Raw genomic sequence first — 22,542 nt, 5'->3', positions numbered from 1 at the left:
TCTTGCGGCCTCTCCAGCCCCATGTGCGGCCTCCTCTCCTCCTCAGGACCTTTGCATATTCGTTTGTTTGTTTTGTTTTTGTTAGGGACAAACTGCCTCAGTTTACTTAAACTGCGTCAGTAAGCCGATTCCTTCCCCCACTCTCATTGCTCTGCCGCTGCACTTCTGAACTCCTACCGAGGCGCCACATCAAGGCTGCCAGTGATTATGGCCAACCGGGCAGCCCGGGGGAGGACAGGAAAACATAAGTTGTTTATCCACACTTGTAAATTCCTGTTTGACACATATCTGTAAAAAATCCTGGTTTCTCTCTTTTTTTAAAAACTGCCGCCACAAAAGGCACAGGATGATGTATCGTAGGTCTGTTACAAGTTGACAAACGATCTCTGTGCCTGTTACAAGCTGATAGATTATCTCAGTCCTGAAACTCCCTTATGCGCCTCTCACCCCATATAAACTCCTCGTTTTATAAGCGCGGGGCTGCATCCTCTGACTGTTACGGGGCAGCCTGGCGGATTAATAAAACATGCTCCCCTGACTCTGAGGCTGCGGTGAGCCATGGCTGGACCACTGCACTCCAGCCTGGGCTACAGAGCAAGCCCTAACTATTAAAAAAAAAAAAAAAAAAGCCAAATGTGGGTGAAGGGGAGAAAGGAAGCAAAACACACTGCCATGTGTGTACCTACGCAACTGTCTTGCATGCTCTGCTCATGTACCCCAAAACCTAAAATGCAATAAAAAATTAAAAAAAAAAAAAAGAGAGAGAAAGAAAATCTCCAGCCGGTTCTGGTGTTTCTTATCTCTCTAACATTTGCTAATCTCCCTTTTGGACAAAGAGCCAACAGGACTCAAGCTCAGAGCCTTCCATAGAAAACAGTCTCAGCTGCGTGTGGTGGCTCACACCTGTAATCCCAGCACTTTGGAAGGCTGAGGTGGGTGGATCAACTGAGGTCAGGAGTTTAAGACCAGCCTGGCCAACATGGCAAAACCCCGTCTCTACTAAAAAACACAAAATTAGTCAGGCATGATGGTAGGCACCTGTAATCCAGCTACTTGGGAGGCTGAGGCAGGAGGATCGCTTGAACCCAGGAGGCGGAGGTGGCAGTGAGCTGAGATCTCGCCATTGCCTCTGCATTCCAGCTTGGGCAACAGAGTGAGACTCTGTCTCAAAAAAAGGAAAAAGAAAAGAGAACACTCTCGAGTTGGGATTTGATGACATTTCTGTTTTGATTTTTTTCTCTTTCTACCTTTTTTCTTAACCTTGTACATGCAGGAAATAATTCTAGTTTTCTACTTGTGGTGATGATGTGAAGTTTTGTTTCAATAGAAGGGGAAAAAGATGTCCATTTAAAGAATAACCAGGTAAGTAATAGATTCAATGAGGCAATGGTAAAACTCATATAAGCAGGAAGAAAGTGACTGAAGACTGAAATATTCACATGGTTCAACTACACTGTAATGTGGAAAAAGTGAGGCTGTGGCCAGGGGGAAGGCCAGCATTTGGGTTCAACTGCAAGTTAGTGGACAGGAGAGGCCCAGTCCATCATCCATGTCCCCATCCCAAACCACCCCAACCACGTGGAAAACTGGCCCACCTGGTATGTTGCTCGATGGGCCTCCTCAGGGTGGAAGCAGTTTTGACAGCGGTTCTGGGTGAGCATGTTGGCCTCAAAGTGTTCACATGGAGCTCCCCCAGGTACCTCCTCCATGTTGGGTGAGTCAGGCCAGGGCCGTTCCTGTGATCCAATGGCTGACCCTCTAGGTGAGGCCTTGGGAAAATGAGGGGGAGGCAAAGACCAGATGACTGGTCACTCACCTGAGCCCCAGCCCCAGTTGCCCCCGTTTCCAGACAAGGACCAGGGGAAATAAGGTTACTCATCCATTCCTTTGGATGTTCCTGTTCTCCATTCATCCCTATTCATTCATTCACTCGACAAATACTCACTAAGCACCTACTAAGCACCCAGGCACTCGCCAGCATTTGATGTGTGATTTCCAGTCCTTAATGCAGTGTTGCTGAAAGTGCATACCAAGGACTCTGCATTATACCCTCCTGGGCTGTTCATAAAAATGCAGATTCCAGGCCGGGCACCGTGGCCGACGCCTGTAATCCCAGCACTTTGGGAGGCTGAGGTAGGTGGATCACTTGAAGTCAGAATTTTGAGACCAGCCTAGCCAATATGGTGAAACTGAAATATTCACATGGTTCAACTACTTCACTGTAATGTGGAAAAAGTGAAAATATACAAACATATTTTCAAGTGTGGATATACTAAAAATATAAAAATCAATTGGGTGCAGTGGTGCATGCCTGTAATCCCAGCAACTCGGGAGGCTGAGGCAGGAGAATAACTTGAACCCGGGAGGCAGAGGTTGCAGTGAGTCTAGATCTCACCATTGCACTCCAGCCTGGGCAACAGAGTGAGACTCTGTCCCAAAAAAATAAAAGTGCAGATTCCTGCTGGGTGCAGTGGCTCACGCCCGTAATCCCAGCACTCTGGGAGGCCAAAGCGGGGGGATCACTTGAGCTCAAGACCGGCTTGGACAACTGGTAAAACCCCATCTCTACAAAAAATACAAAAATTAGCTGGGTAGGGTGGTACAGGCTTGTGGTCCCTGCTACTCAGGAGGCTGAGGTGGGAGGATCATCTGAGTCTGGGAGGTCAAGGCTGCAGTGAGCCATGATTGTGCCACTGCACTCCAGCCTGGGTGACAGACTGAGAGCCTGTCTCAGGAAAGAAAAAAAAAAAAAAAAGCTGAGTAAGATGCTGTGGACCTGCAGTCCGAGCTACTCAGAAGCAGAGGCAGGAGGAGCTCTGGAGCCCAGGAGGTAATGTGCCATAATTGCACCTGTGAATAGCTATAGCACTCCAGCCTAAACATATGAGGCTCCATCTCAAAAACATATCTAGATTCCCCTTTCCCTCTCCCAGTCCACCCAGTCAGAATCTCTAAGGGAGTGAGGTCGGGGGCTGTGCCTTTTAAAGAAGTGACTCCACCCAGGGGTGGTAGCTCATGCCTACAGTCCCAGCACTTCCGTAGCCTGAGGTGGATCGCTTGAGGCCAGGAGTTAGAGACCAGCCTGGCCAACACGGTGAGACCCCACCTCTACTAAAAGTATGAAAATTAGCTGGGCGTGGTGGTGCGCACCTGTAGCCCCAGCTAGTTGGGAGGCAGAGCCACGAGAATCACTTGAACCTGGGAGGTGGAGGTCTCAGTGAGTGGAGATCGTGCCACTTCACTCCAGCCTGGGTAACAGAGAGAGACTTTATCTCAAAATAAATAAATAAATAGATCAATATAAAAATAAAAAGAAAGAAGTGATTCTCTAGGTGATTCTAATGCACCCCAAAGTTTGAGTGTCCTTGTCTTATAGCTACTCTGCATTGTAAATCAAATTAATCCTAATTTTAGATCAGCAACTGAGGCTCAGAGAGATTCCTTAGCTCCCCCAAGGTCACAGTGACTGATTCAAATCCAGGTCCATAAGCGTCCCGGCTCTCTCGGAGGTGGAAGTGAGGGGCACTGCATCACACTGCCAACTCACACAGGTCCCTCGGGAAGCACAGGGAGGGCAGCAAAGGGCTTGCCAGGTATTTTCAGAGTTGAGGACAATGTCTTTGACAAAAGTGAACAGCCTAAGGTCACACAGAAAGTTTGTGGCAGAGCTTAGCCAAAAATAAACCCTTTTTGTTTTGTTTTGTTTTTTTTAGACGGAGTCTCACTCTGTCGCCCAGACTGGAGTGCCATGGTATGGTCTCGGCTCACTGCAACCTCCGCCTCCTGGATTCGAGCGATTCTCCTTCCTCAGCCCCCCAAGTAGTCTCTGGGATCACATGCATGCGCCATCACTCTGGCTATTTTTTTTATTTTGTTGGCCAGGCGAATTCCTGACCTCAGGTGATCCGCCTCCCTCGGCCTCCCAAAGTACTGGGATGACAGGTGTGAACCACCGTGCCTGGCCCTTGTTGTTTTTGGGGAGGTGGGGGCAGGGTCTTGCTCTGTGACTCAGGCTGGAGTACAGAGACTTGATCACAGTTCATTGCAGCCTCAAACTCCCAGGCTCATATGATCCTCTTGCCTCAGTATCCCCAATAACTGGGACTACAGGTGCATGCCACCATGCCCAGCTAATTTTAAAATTTTTTCTTTTGTAAAAATGGGCCCTTGGCCAGGTGCAGTGGCTCACGCCTGTAATCCCAGCACTTTGGGAGGCTGAGGCAGGCGGATCACTTGAGGCCAGGAGTTTGAGACCAACCTGGTCAACATGGTGAAACTCTGTCTCTACTACAAACACAAAAACTAGCTGGGCATGGCGGCGCACACCTGTAATCCCAGCTACTGGGGAGACTGAGACAAGATAATTGCTTGAACCTGGGAGGTGGAGGTTGCAGTGGAGTCAAGATTTCTCTGCTGCACTCCAGCCTGGGCAACAGTGTCTCAAAAAAAAAAAAAAAAAAAAAAAAAAGGCTCTTGCTGTGTTACCCAGGCTGGTTTTGAACTGCTGAACTCCTGACCTCAAGTAATCCTTTCCCCTCAGCCTCCCAAAGTGCTGGGATTCGAGGTGTGAAGCATCATGCCACATCACGCCCTTCTGAAACCCTGCTGTCTTCACTTGTGCAAGGGTTCTTTCTGGGTGCCCCTGGGGACTCCAACATCCATGCCCTGGAGGGAAACTGGGTCAGGAAAGTCAACTTAAAGATGCCCTCTCTACCCACACAAAGTCCCAGGGGAAGGGTGGGGGGTGGGAGGAAGGTGACATCCCAAAACACATGCAGCTTTTGGTGCCCCCAGGTCACGTGCCCACATCCATCTTCACCTGCTGTGTTCCAGGGGATCAGGCTTTTGTTGCCAGTGGTGGCGAGCTGAGGAATTTAACCTCCCCTGGGACAGCCAGAGCCAAGGCAAGGCTCCGCTCCTCCACCATCAGACCTCGAGAAGGGAATGGGGTGGGGGCGACGGCAGGGCACGGTGGGGAAAGGGGGCACCCACTGGCGCCTTCGTGGCCCCAGGGTCTCTGATCTTCCCCAGACGGTTGTCCTCCCAGCTCCTGGTGGTGGAAGCAAGACCCATCCTGGGCCTTGCTCTCCTGGTCTGGCCACATAATGGAGCGTCCCCCAGCAGGAGAACGCCGCTCATTTTCCGGAGGGCGGGTAGGGGGATCTACTCCACGTGCCCCTCGCTGCTCCCGTTTTCTCCCCTACCCACAACCAATAGGCAGAATCCTTCTCTAAGATGCACTTGAGATGTGGATGTAAAAATCAAAACCTTAAGCAGCTACGCATGCCCCACCCGGAGAATGGCCCCGGGACCCCTCTCCATCCAGCCATTCACCCAGTTTCTCCCAGCATCCCTCAATCCCTACCCCTCCCATGGGCCTCCCCCAACCAGCTCCTCTTCTCCGCAGCCTAGTACTAACCTTGGCTGGGTTTCCACGCACAGGGGCTGCCGGGGAGGGAGTACCAGGGTCACGGCCTCTTTATTTTAACAATGAATCAGAGAGATGCTCGGGAGGTAGAAGGAAGGCACACCCCTGCCACGCGCCTAGGCGCGCTCTGGGTGCCTCATTTACATGAACACTGTGGGATTGGACAAGCCAGAGCAAGGGGCGGGGCGGAGGCGGGCAGGGCAAGGATACCTCTGAGCGCGGGACTCGCAGCACGTTTAGCCTGGGCCGCCTGCAGCCCTCGCCCGCTGGGAGTCCCCAGGGAGCCCTAGAGAGGGCTGGCACTGGCGGATCTGGCTCCTCTGACCTCTTACCCGTTGGTTCTTTCCGGCGACAGTCCGCTGGGCTGGCTTTAGCACAGACCTTGGACTAGAGTCTTAACCTCTCTGGCATGACAGTTTTCTTATCTTTAAATACAGGGGACAGAGGCCAGGCGCGGTTATCTCCCACGCCTGTAATCCCAGCACTTTGGGAGGCCGAGGTGGGCAGACCATGAGATGAAGAGATGGAGACCATCCTGGCCAACATGGTGAAACCCCATCTCTACTAAAATACAAAAATCGCTGGGTGTGGTGGCACATACCTGTAGTCCCAGCTACTTGGGAGGCCGAGGCAGGAGAACCGCTTGAACCTGGGAGGCGAAGGTTGCAGTGAGTGGAGATTGCACCACTGCACTCCAGCCTGGCGCCTGGTGACCACTGCACTCCATTGCACTCCACCATTGCACTCCAGCCTGGACAATGAGCGAAACTCCCTCTCAAAGAGAAAATACAGGGCTAGGTGCTTTGGCTCATGCCTGTAATCCCAGCACTTTGGGAGGCCAAGGCAGGTGGATCACGAGGTCAGGAGATCGGGACCATCCTGGCCAACATGGTGAAACCCCATCTCTAGTAAAAATACAAAAATTAGCTGGGCTTGGTGGCACGTACCTGTAGTTCCAGCTACTGGGGAGGCTGAGGCAGGAGAATCGCTTGAACCAGGGAGTTGGAGGTTGCAGTGAACCGAGACTGCGCCACTGCACTCCAGCCTGGGCAACAGATCAAGACTCCGTCTCAAAAAAAGAAAGAAAATGCATAAATAGAAGAGTTTCCAGCCTGTCTTGCAGCTAGGAGCTCCGTTTCCCCTGCCTCATGCCTTTGCCTCCTGCCTAGCCAACAGGACATGTCAAGTACCAAATGTTTTCAAAAGGAGGGGCATGTTCTTCATTCCTTTTTCTTTCCTGCTGGCTGGAATGCAGACATGATGGCTGCAGCTCAAGCAGCCACCTTGTGCTGTGAGGCAGGAGCCATGTGTTGAAAATGGCACACAGCATAGTTAGAAGCCTGGTATTCCAGCCTCCAACCTTCCCAGCTCCAGGCCAGGAACCTCCTATTTTTATTTACCTGGGAACTTTTTTATTATACAAGCCAGTTCTTTTTCAATTTCGTTTTAGAGTATATGCAGCTAAACCTAATTATTCTTCGTAAATCTCCCAGAGTCCCAACGCTGGAGAGCAACAGGAGGAAGGAACCCAGGTGCCTCCAGAACACGGTGAGGGGCTCCTGGGGAAGAGAGAAACTGTCCAGAGGGTTCTGAATCCACCACCCCGATCCTAGAATTGGTCAAATCACTATGAGTAAACTTCCCTGGTCTGCCAGAAGAACTGATGGCACACACAGAAAAGGGTGGCTGAGAATCTTTTTTTTTGAGATGGAGTTTTGCTCTTGTTGCCCAGGCTGCTGTGCAATGGCACGATCTTGGCTCACTGCAACCTCCACTTCCTGGGTTCAAGCAATTCTCCTGCCTCAGCCTCCCAAGTAGCTGGGACTACAGGCGCACACCATCATGCCCGGCTAATTCTTTGTATTTTTAGTAGGGATGGGGTTTCACCATGCTGGCCAGGCTGGTCTCGAACCCCTGACCTAAGGTGATCCACCTGCCTTGGCCTCCCAAAGTGCTGGGATTATAGGTGTGAGCCACCGCGCCTGGCCCATGGCTGAGAATTTAATACTGGTAAACATTATAAACTGTAAACACAAGTTGTAAATGACTTTGTCACTGGAGATGGGAGAAGAACTGGAGTCAGACGTCCCAACAGAAGCCGCAGTGGTGACCTGGAGTAGGCACACCCGGGGAGCAACAGGAGCTCTGGGAAAATGGTTCATGCATGTGGTCAGATCTGAGTCTCTGGGCAGCCCCAAGAGGTAGGTATCTTACGTTGTCTTACACATGAGGAAACAGACCAGAGAGGTCGCTCACGCAGCAACCAAGCAGCAGAGCCTGGATTCAAACATGAGGCCTGCTGTGTGCAGGAATCCCTGGGGCTCAGCTGTTCCTGCTCACAGCAGACTGAGCACCAGAGCCACCTCGAGGGCCCCATAATAGGCACCACTCTGTCCAGGGAGAAGGCAGCCAAGTGACACACACCAGCCAGCCCCAAGCACAGGGGAGGACAAACATAACGTGGTAGGGAGAGCAGGTGGCAGAGCCAAGAGGCCAGCCCGAGGCACTGGGCACAATCCCCCAGCTACATGCACCATACCCGGGTGTGGCCCTCAGATTGGCACCAGCCATCATCAATGGGTTTTGAGGGTGACATGGGTACAGCATAACTCAGCCACCATCGGAGCCTGCCCCACTGCAAAGCCTGGCTGCTAGCTGTGGAGAGAGGACGGACCTGCAGATCCTGGCTCACTGCTCCCCCACCTGCCTCAGGAGCTCCCACATCCCAGGGTGGGTGGAGCCTGCGGTCCTGCGGGAGGTGCCCCTCATTCACACGGTCCTGTCATCCTGACTCCATTGTCCATGGGCCTCAGCGGCTCACACGACCCAACACAGCTCCTCTAACCACGGCACAACTTGAAAGTCTTTCACTCCTGCCCAGGACTGACAAGTTGGGACAAGGGAGGGACATGGTTTCCATCAGCTCATCACCTGGAAGGAGTGTGAAGACATGGCCCTTGTGGAAGTCTAGCTGGCACCTTCAGGGTCTACTCTAGAGGGGCTACTTTTGTGCCAGTCAAGATGCAATTGCTTTATTTTTTAATTTTTTTGAGGCAGGGTCATACTCTGTCACTCACTGCAGCCTCTGCCTCCCGGGTTCAAGTGATTCTTGTGCCTCAGCCTCCCCAGTAGCTGGGATTACACATGTGCACCACCTTGCCCGGCATTTTTTTTTTTTTTTTTTTTTTGAGACGGAGTTTCACTCTTGTTACTCAAGCTGGAGTGCAATGGCTCGATCTCAGCTCACCGCAACCTCCGCCTCCTGGTTCAAGCAATTCTCCTGCCTCAGCCTCCCCAGTAGCTGGGACTACAGGCGTGTGCCACCAGGCCCAGCTAATTTTTGTACTTTTAGTAAAGACAGGGTTTCACCATGTTGGCCAGGCTAGTCTCGAACTCCTGACCTCAGGTGATCCACCTGCCTCAGCCTCCCAAAGTGCTGGGATTACAGGCGTGAGCCACCATGCCGGGCTGCAACTGCTTTAAAAAGTAAGAATTAGGCCAGGCGCAGTGGCTGTTATCCCAGCACTTTGGGAAGCCAAGGCAGGTTAATCACTTAAGGTCAGGAGATTTGAGACAATCCTGGCCAACATGGTGAAACCCCATCTCTACTAAAAATACAAAAAATTAGCTGGGTGTGGTGGCACACACCTGTAGCTATTTGGGAGGCTGAGGCAGAAGAATCGCTCGAACCTGGGAGCAAGAGGTTGTACTGAGCCGAGATTGCACCACTGGACTCCAGCCTGGTGACAGAGTGAGACTCCGTCTTTAAAAAAAAAAAAAAAAAAAGTAAGAATTAATCAATCCTTCCGTGTTGGGCCCCACCTAGGAGCTGCTGGAAATTGGGGGTTGCTGCCCCAGTGTGGTGATGGGGAATGACTTGGGATTCAACTGCTTCAGTGTCAGCTGAGGAGACTGCTGGGCCCAGGACAAGAGACAGGCCCAGAGGCTCCTCAGTGAAAGGCAGGGGGGGCACTGTTCCCCACTGGCCTCAGGAGCCTGCTTTTCAGAGCAGCAGGTGGGCTCTGGATTCTAGCAATGGACACACTGGTCTGTAACCCTGGTTAGGGGACCCAGCACCTTAATAGAAGCAGAACTGGACTTTATTGCAACCACAGGGAAAACTGCTGGGGATAGAGCCATGGCCCCTGACCATGTCAACCACCCCAGAAAATGCCCTTGCACGTGGTATCGGGGCAAACAAATCACAAGTGCACAAATCTCTGATGAGTTTCCCAAATTTGATAAGTGCCAGGTGGGGTGCACATTTGGGAAGATGCCCCAACGTGTCTCCGAAGGCTCTTCCCGGGGAGGCTGCGCTCAGCTGCCCACTTCTTCTGGAATTCAAACCCCAGGCAAAGGCAGCCGGCCCCAGGCCAGAGAGGTCCTGGCTTCCCAACTTTGGGCTGTGCAGTCATCACCTTGGTGCAGGCTGAGCAACAGGGACAGCCAAGATGACAAAGGCCAGGTCCCCGCAGCCTGGACTGGGGCGCGGCTTGGTTCTCAGCCTCACTCCCTGCTGTGCTGTGCTTTGCCTGTCAAACGGCGACGCTGGGCCCTGCTGGTGCGAGCGGCCCTTGGGGGCTTCTTGGAGTCCTGGGCCATGCGGGGATGTTTCCTCTTGACCTTTTTGCGGCTGTGTGCATGCAGTGCTGCTGTGAGGGAGGAGATCCTGGGGGAGGGTAGAAAGCCTCAGTTTACCTTGGGAACAGGGTGGTAGGTAGAGACTGCGTTGGAGGGTGACTGACCACAAGGCTCATGGAGGGGGTGTCAGGACAGGTAGCAAATGCTGGGACCACTAACTTCATGCCAGAGTTGGCCTGCTCTACCTCCAAAGTGCCCGCCAGCAACGCAGCTCAGAGAGACAGGCCCTTCACCCAGGCACGAAGGGCACCGGAGGTCAGACATTCTCGGGGGTGGGTGGAATAGGATGGGGCAATGAAGAGAGGCTGAGGATCACTGGCCAGGCAAAGCAGAGGGCTGCTCCGGGCCCTCCACCCCTAAGGGCCAGGCTGCTACTGTCAGCCAGGAGGAGCGGGACCAGGGAGGCAGCAGGCCAACACTCACCGCTGAGAGAGCAGGGGGTCTCTGGACTTCCTGGGCAAGGCTTTGGTGGGCTTCTCCATGGATGATGCCTCCTCCTCAGACCTGTCTCCAGCCCCTCCCTAAAGAAGCATAAGACATTGACTTAGAGGGGGCAGTAGCTGGGGAGGCCTGGACTGGGCACCTGAGTGGTGGCGCTCGCTGCTGCATCACAGGCCTGGGATGGGGCTAGAGAAGCCCTGAGGCAGAAGAGCACTCTGTCTGCCCTAAATCAAGGATTACACGGTGGACAGCCATGCTTCAAAACCCTCTCTTGCCTCTAGAGGCTTCCAGTACATGCTTAAACATTCAGGAATGAAAATCCTAGCTAAATGAGGACAAGACTTGCTTTGTATCAGAACTTGCTAAAGAATGAGCATAAAATGAAAGACCGGTGTGACATCAGTATGGTTTTCTTTTCTTTTTTCTTTTGGAGACAGAGTCTTGCTCTGTCACCCAGTCTAGAATGCAGAGGTGCAATCTCAGCTCACTGCAATCTCCGCCTCAGCCTCCTGAGTAGTTGAGATTACAGGCACCTGCCACTGCACCCAGCTAATTTACTTTTAGTAGAGACAGGGTTTCAGCATGTTGGCCAGGCTGGTCTGGAACTCCTGACCTCCAGTTGATCCACCCATCTTGGCCTCCCAAAGTGCTGGAATTACAGGCATGAGACACTGTGCCCGGCCCTGAGATCAGTATGGATGTGACAGGGGAGTGGCTCCAGGACTTAAGGACACAGAAACTCCCTGGAGGAAATGTGTTTTACATCGTAACTGTGTACATACATGTCCATAAATTCTTAGGCAAACCCAGATACAACTCCAGTGGAAACAGCCATCTTATGAAACAATACTTACCATGATGCTTTCTGGTATTGTCAATTATGATATTCTTATTTTTTACGGTGGTTGCAATCTACTCATGATTCACAAGCCACAGGTTGAAAATCCACTTAGGAGAGGAGCCGGGACACCGAGGAGGGAAGAAGCCAGAGGGAGATCGCGGAGCAGAGGGGGCGGGAGGGGGGTGGGGGATCCTGAGTCGCCTGCGATCTGGAGTCTGGAAGGACCTGGAGCTGCGCCAGGCGACCCGCCTCGCCACAACTTGCCCAGGCGAGACACGTTTCATCCCGCGCCCTGCAAGAAGAAGCCGGTCCGCCTCTCTCCGCTCTGCTGCTCCTCGACCTCCGCGGGCCCTGCCCGCCTTAGCAACGACCCTGCGGTCTGTGTCCCCTATGTCGCCCCCGCCCGCCTGCAGCGCCCGGCACCCGCCCAGGAGCGCGCAGCTGGGGTGATGGGAATATATCCGTGAGCAAGAGAGACCACAGCCCTCGTTCCCGCTGATCCTGCAGTCCAGTGGATGGAGCCCAGAGTCTACAGACCTATCAGGAAAGAAAAAAAATTCCTGATGTCTGGTCCAAGCAGGAATTCCCCGGTGGATTGGGGAATGTCCGGCTTTTCCTCAGCTTATTGATCTCTGTGGTAACCACCGGAGGCACCCAGAATACCCACAGAAACGAGAGGCCTAACGTCTACGAGTTGCTGCTAGAAATATTTTAGCCTCGGGCCGGGCACGGTGGCTCACGCCTGTAATCCCAGCACTCTGGGAGGCCAAGGCGGGTGGCTCACGAGGTCAAGAGATCGAGACCATCCTGGTCAACATGCTGAAACCCCGTCTCTACTAAAAATACAAAAAATTAGCTGGGCACGGTGGCACGTGCCTGTAATCCCAGCTACTCGGGAGGCTGAGGCAGGAGAATTGCCTGAATCCAGGAGGCGGAGGTTGCGGTGAGCCGAGATCGCGCCATTGCACTCCAACCTGGGTAATAAGAGCGAAACTCGGTCTCAAAAAGAAAAAAAAAGAAATATTTTAGCCTCTCTAAAACCCAGAATGCAGCCCCGACCCAAGTTTGCAAGGGTCCTGGGCGCATGCGCAGGCGGACGCGCCCTTTGTTCCAGGTCCAGAACTGGGCATTGCCATAGCAACGTCCTGGACGCCCAGACCTTAGGCCTCCGCCGCCGCTGCCGCCACGGAAGCAGGGGACCCAGCCTTCTCCCGTTCCTGAGGCGGCCCGGGGTGGGTTGAGGAGACTGCTAGCTCCCCCTAAGCAAGCAGAGGTGGCGGACTGGCTTGCAAGCATGCCCTTCCAGAAGCATGTCTACTACCCACTCTCCAGCGGCCCAGAGGGGCCCGACATCGCTGTGGCCGCCGCAGCCGGTGAGGCCTCCATGACTTGTGCGCTCCCCAGTTTGGCTTTGGGGCCCCTGCCCTTCTTCCAGTTCAGGCCGCGGCTGGAGTGTGTGGACCGGCTGCGGCTGAGTGCCATCGACATGGACAAGGTGGCGGAGGCCGTGGACTTGCTGACGCTGCAGGAGAACATCATGAACGTCACCTTCTGCAAGCTGGAGGACGAGAAGTGCCCTCATTGCCAGTCGGGGGTGGATCCAGTGCTGCTGAAACTCATCCGTCTGGCGCAGTTCACCATCGAGTGCCTGCTGCACTCGAAGGAGTTCCTCACCTCGCAGCTGCACACCCTGGAGGAGCGGCTGCGCCTGAGCCACTGCGACGGCGAGCAGAGCAAGGAGCTGCTATCCAAGCAGGCGAGGGAGATCAAGATGCTCAAGAAAGAGTGCAAACGCAGGAAGAAGATCATCTCCGACCAGCAGCTGATGATGGAGGCCAGAGCCAACTATTACCAGTGCCATTTTTGTGACAAGTTCTTTATGAACCAAGCTTTTCTACAAAGTCACATTCAGCGCCGCCACACTGAAGAAAATTCTCATTTTGAGTATCAGAAAAATGCACAGATTGAGAAGCTCTGGAGTGAGATTGCCGTATTGAAAGAAGAGCTGCAGCTCACCAGGTCTGAGCTAGAGGCTGCACAGCATGCCAGAGAGGTTTCTCCAAGGAATATGAAATGCAGAAAACAAAAGAGGAAGACTTTTTGAAGTTATTTGATAGGTGGAAAGAAAAAGAAAAGGAGAAACTAGTTGATGAAATGGAAAAAGTCAAGATGTTTAGGAAGCAATTTAAAGAACCAACTTCAGCATTAGAATATCAACCGCGGGAAACCCAGAAGTCCGATATGCAGATCAAGTCCAACACAGGCACAGTAAAAGATGCGCACGAATCTAAAGAAGACTGCTCTCCACATTCCCAGGATTTCCAGAATGTCACGCAGCTTCCTGATAGTCAGGAAAGCAAGTGGACAGCATGAGTTCCAGCTATTCATCAAGAACACAAGAAAGAGAAGGATCGGCTCATGTCACATATAGAGAAACTTCAAACCTCAAATAGATGATCTAAATGCAAGCGACGTTGTCTACAAGAAAACGATAGAAGAGCTAGGGCAGAGAATCCAGGAGCAGAAGGAACTGATTCTAACTCAGAGACAGCAGATTAAAGAGTGTACCTGTCGTCCATTAAACGGTGTCCGTGAACCCAAAGGAACTCCTGTAGCCTATGAATGCCCCAGCCCTGCACACTTCGGAAACTAAATCAAGTCTGCCGGTGGCACATGAACAGACATTCTCGTCGCACATACTGGAACCAACAGAAGAACTTTCAGAGGAAGAAAAAGGAAGGGAAAATGAACAGAAATTAAATAACAAAACACATTTAAGGAAAGCTTTGAAGAGTAACTCCTCCCTCACTAAGGGACTAAGAACAATGGTGGAGCAGAACTTGATGGAGAAACCGGAAACCTTGGGGATTAATGCAGACATACACGGTATTTCAAGTGACCCACTGCAGAGAGCACTAAAAAGTGTGGAATCAGAAGGACATAAGCAAGAAAGAGAAATACCTAACTTTCATCAAATTCGAGAATTCCTTAAACATCAAGTCAGCTGTAAAATCGAGGAGAAAGCACTGCTGTCTTCAGATAAGTACAATGTTTCTCAAATGGATACCCTTTCAACTGGAGAAGTACCCAGAATGATACAACTTCCTCCCAAAGACAGACAACTGGTTAGACAAAGAGCTGTTTCTACTGATAGGACATCTGTTTCAAAAATTACGAAACATATCATGAAAGATCATTTTCCCAGAAAGTCTTCAACTATTACGACCCCTCCCTTTAGTTCGGAGGAGGAGCAGGAGGACGACGACCTCATCCGGGCATACGCATCCCCAGGCCCACTTCCTGTGCCACCATCGCAAAGCAAGGGCAGCTGTGGGAAGAATGCAGTCAAAGGTGACACGGACGGGACCGAGGGAAGCGAAATCGAGGACACTGATGATTCTCTCAAGCCCGCAGGAGCCTCCATTAAAACACCAACTGAAAAAGTTGAAAAGATGTTTTCACATCGCAAAAATGTGAATAGACCAGTTGGTGGAATTAATGTTCCTGAGATGTTTATCAAAAATGAAGAATTACAAGAACTAAAGTTTGCAGATGTGGAGGATGAAGACTGGGACGTATCATCCCTAGAGGAAGAGACATCTTTGGGGAAAGATCTGGGAAAGAACAGAAGGAACTTCACCTGTGAAAAATAAACATTTTCCTCATGTGCTAAATGCCTGGGGCGAATTTAATCCTAAGGGGCCAAAGGGAGAAGGACTTCAAGATAATGAATCCAGCACATTAAAGAGCAGCTTAGTAACCATGACTGATTGGAGTGACACTCCAGATGTCTAATTCCGCATTTCAGAAGATTCTTCCAGAAGCCAGCAGTATTTCGGTATGACAGTGTTTCAATAACTTGCCTCCATGACTCCAGTGCTTCTGCCCTGCCGTGTTCCCCACAGCAACACAGGGTCTGATGCAAAGAACAACGGTCTCTTTAATGTCACCTGATACAGTATTGAAAATCAGATCCTCAACAGTGTTTTGAAGTGCCTACAGGTGTTTAAGACTTCTGCTGCTTAAAAATAACATGTCATGGAAGTCATAAAAAGTTTTTTCTTTAGAACGGTACTCTAGTGTTAAGTGTATTTGTTTCCAACTATTTTTTAAGTGATTTTTTTTTTTAAGGTTACAACAGGTTTTGGTTTGTTACTAAAACTTTTTTTTTTTTTTGAGACGGAGTTTCATTGTTGTTACCCAGGCTGGAGTGCAATGGCATGATCTCGTCTCACCGCAACCTCCGCCTTCTGGGTTCAGGCAATTCTCCTGCCTCAGCCTCCCGAGTAGCTGGGACTATAGGCGCGTACCACCATGCCTAGCTAATTTTTGTATTTTTAGTAGAGACAGGGTTTCACCATGTTGACCAGGATGGTCTTGATCTCTTGATCCACCCGCCTCGGCCTCCCAAAGTGCAGGGATTATAGGCGTGAGCCACCATGCCCAGCCTGTTACTAAAACTTTAAAAAAGATTTTTCTTATGTACGCTGTCACATTGCAGGTGTTTACATTATAAAATTCTGTTAGTGGTCTTAAAATTGAATTAGCGGGCCAGGCGCGGTGGCTCAAGCCTGTAACCCCAGCACTTTGGGAGGCCGAGGCGGATGGATTACGAGGTCAAGAGATCGAGACCATCCTGGTCAACATGGTGAAACCCCATCTCTACTAAAAATACAAAAAATTAGCTGGGCATGGTGGCGTGTGCCTGTAATCCCAGCTACTCGGGAGGCTGAGGTGGGAGAATTGCCTGAACCCAGGAGGCGGAGGTTGCAGTGAGCCGAGATCGTGCCATTGCACTCCAGCCTGGGTAACAAGAGCGAAACTCGGTCTCAAAAAGAAAAAAAAAAATTGAATTAGTGGAACCACTAATCACTAAAAGTTAGTCTGGTTATTTTTCATATAGAAGTAAGCTTAATCTGCGCGTGATGGCGTTCACCTTTAATCCCAGCAACTAGGGAGGTTGAGGTGAGAGGATCGCTTGAGCCCAGGAGTTCAAGACCAACGGGGGCAATATAGCAAAACTCCACCCTCCCACCCCCCTAAAAAGTAAGATTAGAATTAGAATATGGCTAGGCCCATATTAAATAATTTTTCTGAAGTACATTTATCACATTCAGCTTTGAGCTACTGTAAGCATGTTACTGTTAAATGGTTGGTTATTTTATATAGCATATTCTTTACCTTGGATATTTTCTGAACGAAGTGTAGTTATTTTAAGTGCCAATTTATCAGACTAAACAGAAAATATTTGAGTCATCACTGAACTCATATATGTATTTTTTTTTTAACTTTTTAAAATAGCCAACATGCGGTGGCTCACGCCTATAATCCCAGCACTTTGGGAGGCTGAGGCGGGTGGATCACGAGGTCAAGAGATCGAGACCATCCTGGTCAACATGGTGAAACCCCGTCTCTACTAAAAATACAAAAATTAGCTGGGCATGGTGGCGTGCGCCTGTAATCCCAGCTACTGGGGAGGCTGAGGCAGGAGAATTGCTTGAACCCAGGAGGCGGAGGTTGCCGTGAGCCGAGATCGCGCCATTGCACTCCAGCCTGGGTAACAAGAGCGAAACTCCGTCTCAAAAAAAAAAAGTAAAATAAAAATAAATAAATAAAATAGCCAACATGTATTATAAAATACCTCGAAAGTAATTCAGTTATATTCTTAAACAATGACATTGTCAAAAGTCAGAAAGTTCATATAAACTGTTTTTCGCATTTCTATAACTTGGTGGTACTACATTCTCTTTCCAAGAAAAAGTAACCTTTTAACAAAAAGATCTGTTGGGTTTTAGCTCTCTTTTCGTTTGTCAACCTTTTCAGTAAAGCCCTCCATTACATCATTGTGGGAAAAAAAAAAAAAAAGAAAACCCACTTAGTGCACACAGATGTGCCAGGGCTGCTCATTGCACAAAGAGAACGATACAACAAACAGCTACCTTTTGTGAAGCATTTACAACAGGGCTGGGCACTGTGCCAAATGACTCCCACGGACTAACCACTTTTATCCTGACAGCAACCCCACAAGGCAGGCGCCACCCCAGCAAGCCCAGTTCACTAACAGAGAAAGGAAGCAGGCAACGTGAAGGAACCTGCTCAGGCTCCTCAGCCGCTCAGCAGCAGGGCTGGCCTCTGCAGCACCCCAGAAGCAGGGACTCATGGGTCCAAAGAGAAAGGGCACTGGCACTGGGATACCCATGACATGCACCAGCACTGAGCAACCCCCTGACAAGTCAGTCCGCCCCCAAGCCCCTTCTTCCCAGGGCTGAGACTGAGACCCACCTCAGGTGGGGTCACCCTGAGCAGCTGAGCCCCCGAGAGGTCCAGGTCACTGATGGTGGTCACGGTGACTGTGTGGTTGGGGTGGTCGTACTGCACCGACTCCATCTTTGCTGTCACCAGCTGGTCCAGCTCATCAGCCTCCTCTGTGGGGATGGACACAGTCCTGGCCTCAGCCAGAAGAACCAGTGACCAGGCTTCAGTCTTCCTTCTGCCCTGGAGTGCAATGCCCCCCTCTATTCTGTGGACGTGGAGAGCATCCACAAGGTCCCTGGCGCTAGAGCCTGGCCTGTGGATGAATGTTGAGAATGATCTCATGTCCTTCCTGCTCTGGCTGGTCCCCACTTCAGACAGACCTTCTGTGACAGCTGCTGCTGTCCCTCTCTCCACGCTAGTCATTTCAGTCTTCAGAAACTGGGCTCTCTGCTCAGGCTTGGTTAACCATGGGATTTACGTCTAACTCTCCTGGTCTCTGTTCCACTTGTACTGAGAGGTGCTAGGACCACCCTTGGCCCCAGAGAACCCCCCAAAATCCCTAGGGCCAAGGAAGTCAGCTTCTTCTTCTTTTTTTTTTTTTTTTTTTAATTAAGACGGAGTTTCACTCTTGTTACCCAGGCTGGAGTGCAATGGCGCGATCTCAGCTCACTGCAACCTCCGCCTCCTGGGTTCAGGCAATTCTCCTGCCTCAGCCTCCTGAGTAGCTGGGATTACAGTCACGCGCCACCGTGCCCAGCTAATTTTTTGCATTTTTAGTAGAGACGGGGTTTCACCATGCTGACCAGGATGGTCTCGATCTCTTGACCTCGTGATCCACCTGCCTCGGCCTCCCAAAGTGCTGGGATTACATGCGTGAGCCACCGCACCCGGCCCAGGAGGTCAGCTTCTTTCCCTTTCCCTTTCCCTTCCACCCACCAAGGGAATACATAAACCAGGCCAATCAGCTGTTCTCCAGGTCAGACCAAGCATGTGACTTACCCAGTGCCTCTTCTCTCTCTGCCAGCATCTTCAAGTATTCCTGGTGGCGCTGAAACCACACAGGCAGGTAACACAGTGAGTATGACCTCTTAGCTCAACCTCAAGCTAGGGTATTAATCACCCCCAGGGTGACTGAGACCATGATTCAGACCGCGAAATCAGCAGGAGACTCCATCTTCCATTACTCTCAGACCCGGGCCCACGGAGTCTCCACTTGAATAAGCTATTCCCCGGTCCTGGTCCTGCCCACACATATGCCAGCGCATGCTTACAGCTGCCTCTATTAGGGAAATCCAAGGCTGCAAGTACCCTAAGAATCAAAGACCTCCCTCCCACCTTCCCCCTGTGCACCTCCTCCCGAAGCTTCCTCTGCTCCTCTTTCAGCCGCTGCTTAATCTCCTCAATGGCTGCCTTCTTCCGCTCGACCTTCCGCTTGTGGAAGCCTGTCAGGTACTCCCTACAGGAAGGAAGCCAGCAAAGACGGGAGAGTCGCAGGAGATACAAGAGAAGGGCTCACTCTAGGAGAAAAATGGCTAATGCCACACTTGCTGTGTGCTAGGCCCCATTCCAAAAACTTACAAGTATTAGCTCATTTAACCCTTACAACAATGGCCAGACATGGTGGCTTATGCCTGTAATCCCAGCACTTTGGAAGGTCGAGGCGGGTGGATCACTTGAGGCCAGGAGTTCGAGACCAGCCTGGCCAACATGGTGAAACCCCGTGTCTACCAAAAAACAAAAATTGGCCAGGCACAGTGGCTCATGCCTGTAATCCCAGCACTTTGGGAAGCTGAGGGAGGTGGATCACCTGAGGTCAGGAGTTTATGACCAGCCTGACCAACATAGAGAAACCCCATCTCTACTAAAAATACAAAATTAGCTGGGTATGGTGGCACATGCCTGTAATCCCAGCTACTCGGGAGGCTGAGGCAGGAGAACCGCTTGGACCCAGGAGGTGGAGTTTGCGGTGAGCCGAGACTGCGCCATTGCACTCCAGTCTGAGCAACAAGAACAAAATTCCATCTCAAAAAAAAAAAAATTAGCCGGGCATGTTGGCGCATGCCTGTAGTCCCAGCTACTTGGGAGGCTGAGGCGGGAGAATCACCTAAACCTGGGAGGTGGAGGTTGCAGTGAGCAGAGATCATGCCACTGCACTCCAGCCTAGATGACACGGCTAGACTAGTCTCAAAAACACACAAACAAAAAAACCTTCACAACAACTTGTGCAGTGGGTATCAATCTCCATTTTACAGATGGGAATACTGAGGCACAGAGTTTAGGTTACTTGCCCAAGGTTAGAGAAAGGATACATTTAGGAAAACAAGGGAGATACTGCCTCCTTCCACTCAATACTATGGGCTCTCAGGTTCAGGGAACAGGACCAGGTGGGAGGGCACACTCAGTACATGGGATTATCCCTTCCACACTGGCAAACCTCATTACTCGCTAACGGGACTTTCAGGGGCACCCTGATCCAGACCTTCAGAACCCTGCACTAGACCAGCACCCGTGTGCCCAGGACACCTGACCCTGAACTCTCCTGTAGGGCCTGTTGATGCACGCTAAGAGTTTCCTGATGATGCCCAGCCTTTCCCTCCCTTCATTCCTCGGTCTGATCTCAGCCCCTTCTCATCTTGCCAGTGCCAGCGCTCTGCTCCCATTTTACCCCACAGTCCAGCACTGGGCTTTTCGCTGACCAGCTACCATGTGCCATTTATGTCTGGCCGGACGCTGAGGCTCAGAGGTTCCGCTTCCTGATACGGGACCTGGCACACTAAAGGAGCCCAATAAAAGTCTGGAGAGCGAATGAATGAACTTCAGCCACTCTCATTTCATTGGCTCATCATTCATCAACCACGGCTGAGCGCCTGTTGTGTGCTGGGCCGACGGACTGGGCTGGGCTAGGGTGGTCGAAGCCACTGCTCTGATGCCCGAGCTTCCGGCTGTCTGTCTGCGCAGAGACCCTAGGCGAGGTGGGGAGGCCAAGAAGGGACAAGCGGGACCAGAGACAAACAGGGAGGTCCAGAGGGGTTCTCTAGCCACGCCACAGGGCGGGGCCGGAAGAGCCCTTGGCGGGAGCGTGCCCGGCCCGAACCTGGCCTTGGCCAAGGCTCGAGGGGAGTCCGGTCCTTCTTTGCCACTCACCGCCTCTTCTCCTCATCGAAGCTGAGAACTAGCCTGGGCCGCCGGTCATCACCATCTCGCTTCTTCTTGTTGCGGCCCATAACCGTGAAGCCACCACCTTCCTCTCACCGGAGACACTTCCGGGTGTAGCGTACTCATCCTCCCGGGTGCACCGCTCAGCATTCTCTCCGCAGTTCCGCCCGCAGATCCCGCCTTTTAAAGGGATCTTCCAGCTCGTTTTATTCCCTGTCTCCAAGCATGACACCCTGGTTCCTGACCGCTCCTTGACTCCCAGCTCCAGCCCCTACCCAGATTCGCTTCAGTGAGAGCGAGGCCCCCCCCGAACCCCATTGCCTGGGACTGTGCCTGGCATACAGTATGCACTTAATATGGAGTTACTCGTGAATGACCAAAAATTCCTGTACCGACCCTACTTTGAATTGTTTTTCTTGGATTTGTTATTACTATTACTTTTGAGATTGAGTCTCGCTCTCTCGCCCAGGCTGGAGTGCAGTGGCGCGATCTCGGTTCGTTGCAACCTCTACCTCCCAGATTCAAGTAATTATCCCGCCTCAGCCTCCTGAGCAGCTGGGACTACAGGTGTGTGTCACTATACCCCGCTAATTGTTGTATTTTTAGTAGAGACAAGGTTCCATCACGTTGACCAGGCTGCTCGAATTCCTGACCGCAAATGATCCTCCCATCTCGGCCTCCCAAAGTGCTTCCTCCACACCCAGTAGCCTCTCTTACCTGCCCCAGGATTTTTCTTTGCCCTGTTGTGGCCCCAGTCCTAGTGTGTGTACCGTGTTAGCCCGTGCACGGGGAGAATCGTTGGGTGAACTGAGGACCAGGCAGGGCAGCCTAGGGGACATTTTCTCCAATGTCCAGCAGAGGGCACCCCATCTGCAGCCAAGTTTCCGAAGCTATTTCTGGGTGGCCACCTGGGAGCCCCAGGAGCGCCTGGAGATTGGGTGTGGCTCAATGGATTTCTCAGCATGTGTGTTCCATCCTCTTTGGCCTCTCATAGAGGTACGTGCTCCCCACTCTGCCCAGGGCCTAGGGCACTCAGATGGAAATCATCCACCCAAAATGGGTCCCATTTTATGGATGAGGAAACTGAGGCTGGGTGTATGAGACCTACTTACAGCTGGTTCCAGTTGCCCTAAGTGAGATTTACTGGCTGGGTGCAGTGGCTCACGCCTGTAATCCCAGCACTTTGGGAGGCAGAGGCAGGTGGATCACCTGCAGTCAGGAGTTTGAGACCAGCCTGGCCAACATGGTGAAACCCAGTCTTATTAAAAAAAAAAAAAATTATATGTGTATATATATATATATATATATATATGTTATATATATATATATATATATGTTATATATATATATATATATATATGTTATATATATATATAGTGCCTATAATCCCAGCTACTCTGGAGATTGAGGCAGGAGCACCTTCCTTGATTGAACCCAAGAGGTGGAGGTGTTCATGAGCTGAGAACACACCATTGCACTCCAGCCTGGGTGACAGAGCAAGACTCTGTCTCAAAGAAAAAAAAAGGAAAGAGGTTTGCCAAGCCTATGCAACCCACCATGCCTCAGGAGACTGTGCCTTGGGATTGTGGGGGAGCTCAATGATGCTCTGATTCTAAGCCTTCTGGAAGAGAAACAAGGGCTGGCAATGGGGTGACAGGGTCATCACCCAAACCCATATTCCCACTGTTGGGGTGGGGTCATCTGCCCAGGGATGAGGGCCAGCAGATTCCAGCCTAGTCCCTTGGTTGCCTGTACACTCTTAGCCAAGTGGGGTGCATGG

General features: G+C 51.3%; 2 protein-coding genes, 1 long non-coding RNA gene and 1 pseudogene across 7 annotated transcripts in view; 2 read left to right on the top strand and 2 right to left on the bottom strand.

Moving 5' to 3' along the window:
• Window positions 1-9,932, bottom strand: part of TRIOBP (TRIO and F-actin binding protein) — an 85,058-nt gene extending 75,126 nt beyond the window's left edge. For 2 of the 4 annotated variants that reach the window (XM_054241189.2, XM_078340259.1), the window contains exon 1: window positions 1,596-9,932. In XM_054241189.2, the coding sequence (XP_054097164.2) occupies window positions 1,596-1,709 (114 nt within the window). In that variant the 5' untranslated portion in view covers window positions 1,710-9,932. The remainder of the gene's footprint in view (window positions 1-1,595) is intronic. The other 2 variants (XM_054241187.2, XM_078340254.1) reach the window with 2 other exon arrangements.
• On the bottom strand, window positions 9,511-20,877 carry NOL12 (nucleolar protein 12). Of its 2 annotated transcripts, XM_002743756.7 has the most exons (6): window positions 20,751-20,877; window positions 18,957-19,062; window positions 18,606-18,654; window positions 17,634-17,776; window positions 10,493-10,590; window positions 9,511-10,097 (listed from the first exon to the last, which is right to left on the bottom strand). In XM_002743756.7, exons 1-6 carry the CDS (start codon window positions 20,828-20,830, stop codon window positions 9,935-9,937), a joined length of 639 nt encoding a protein of 212 aa, XP_002743802.2. In that variant the 5' UTR covers window positions 20,831-20,877; the 3' UTR covers window positions 9,511-9,934. The 2 variants fall into 2 exon arrangements, with proteins under 2 accessions (XP_002743802.2, XP_078196418.1); XM_078340292.1 differs by lacking the exons at window positions 9,511-10,097; window positions 10,493-10,590 and adding an exon at window positions 11,733-12,873.
• On the top strand, window positions 13,452-15,425 carry LOC108587932 (cilium assembly protein DZIP1 pseudogene; annotated as a pseudogene).
• Window positions 18,406-20,416, top strand: LOC144578115 (uncharacterized). Its single transcript, XR_013523263.1, has 2 exons — window positions 18,406-18,680; window positions 20,247-20,416. It is a non-coding gene; the product is annotated as an uncharacterized LOC144578115 (long non-coding RNA).
• Window positions 20,878-22,542: the final 1,665 nt, after the last annotated feature.

This window comes from Callithrix jacchus, chromosome 1, assembly GCF_049354715.1.
Source record: "Callithrix jacchus isolate 240 chromosome 1, calJac240_pri, whole genome shotgun sequence".
Classification (NCBI taxonomy): Eukaryota; Metazoa; Chordata; class Mammalia; order Primates; family Cebidae; genus Callithrix; species Callithrix jacchus.
Note: the sequence above shows the minus strand (reverse complement) of the source record. Positions and strands in the feature narration are given on the sequence as shown.

What these genes read in the sequence shown, in the direction of transcription:
- NOL12 (XM_078340292.1), bottom strand. Translation starts at nt 20,830, where the DNA reads ATGGGCCGCAACAAGAAGAAGCGAGATGGTGATGACCGGCGGCCCAGG. An exon ending in TTCGATGAGGAGAAGAGGCG is followed by an intron (nt 19,063 to 20,750) that starts GTGAGTGGCAAA and finishes TCCTTCCTGTAG; the next exon opens with GGAGTACCTGACAGGCTTCC. An exon ending in AGAGAGAGAAGAGGCACTGG is followed by an intron (nt 17,777 to 18,605) that starts GTAAGTCACATG and finishes CCATCCCCACAG; the next exon opens with AGGAGGCTGATGAGCTGGAC.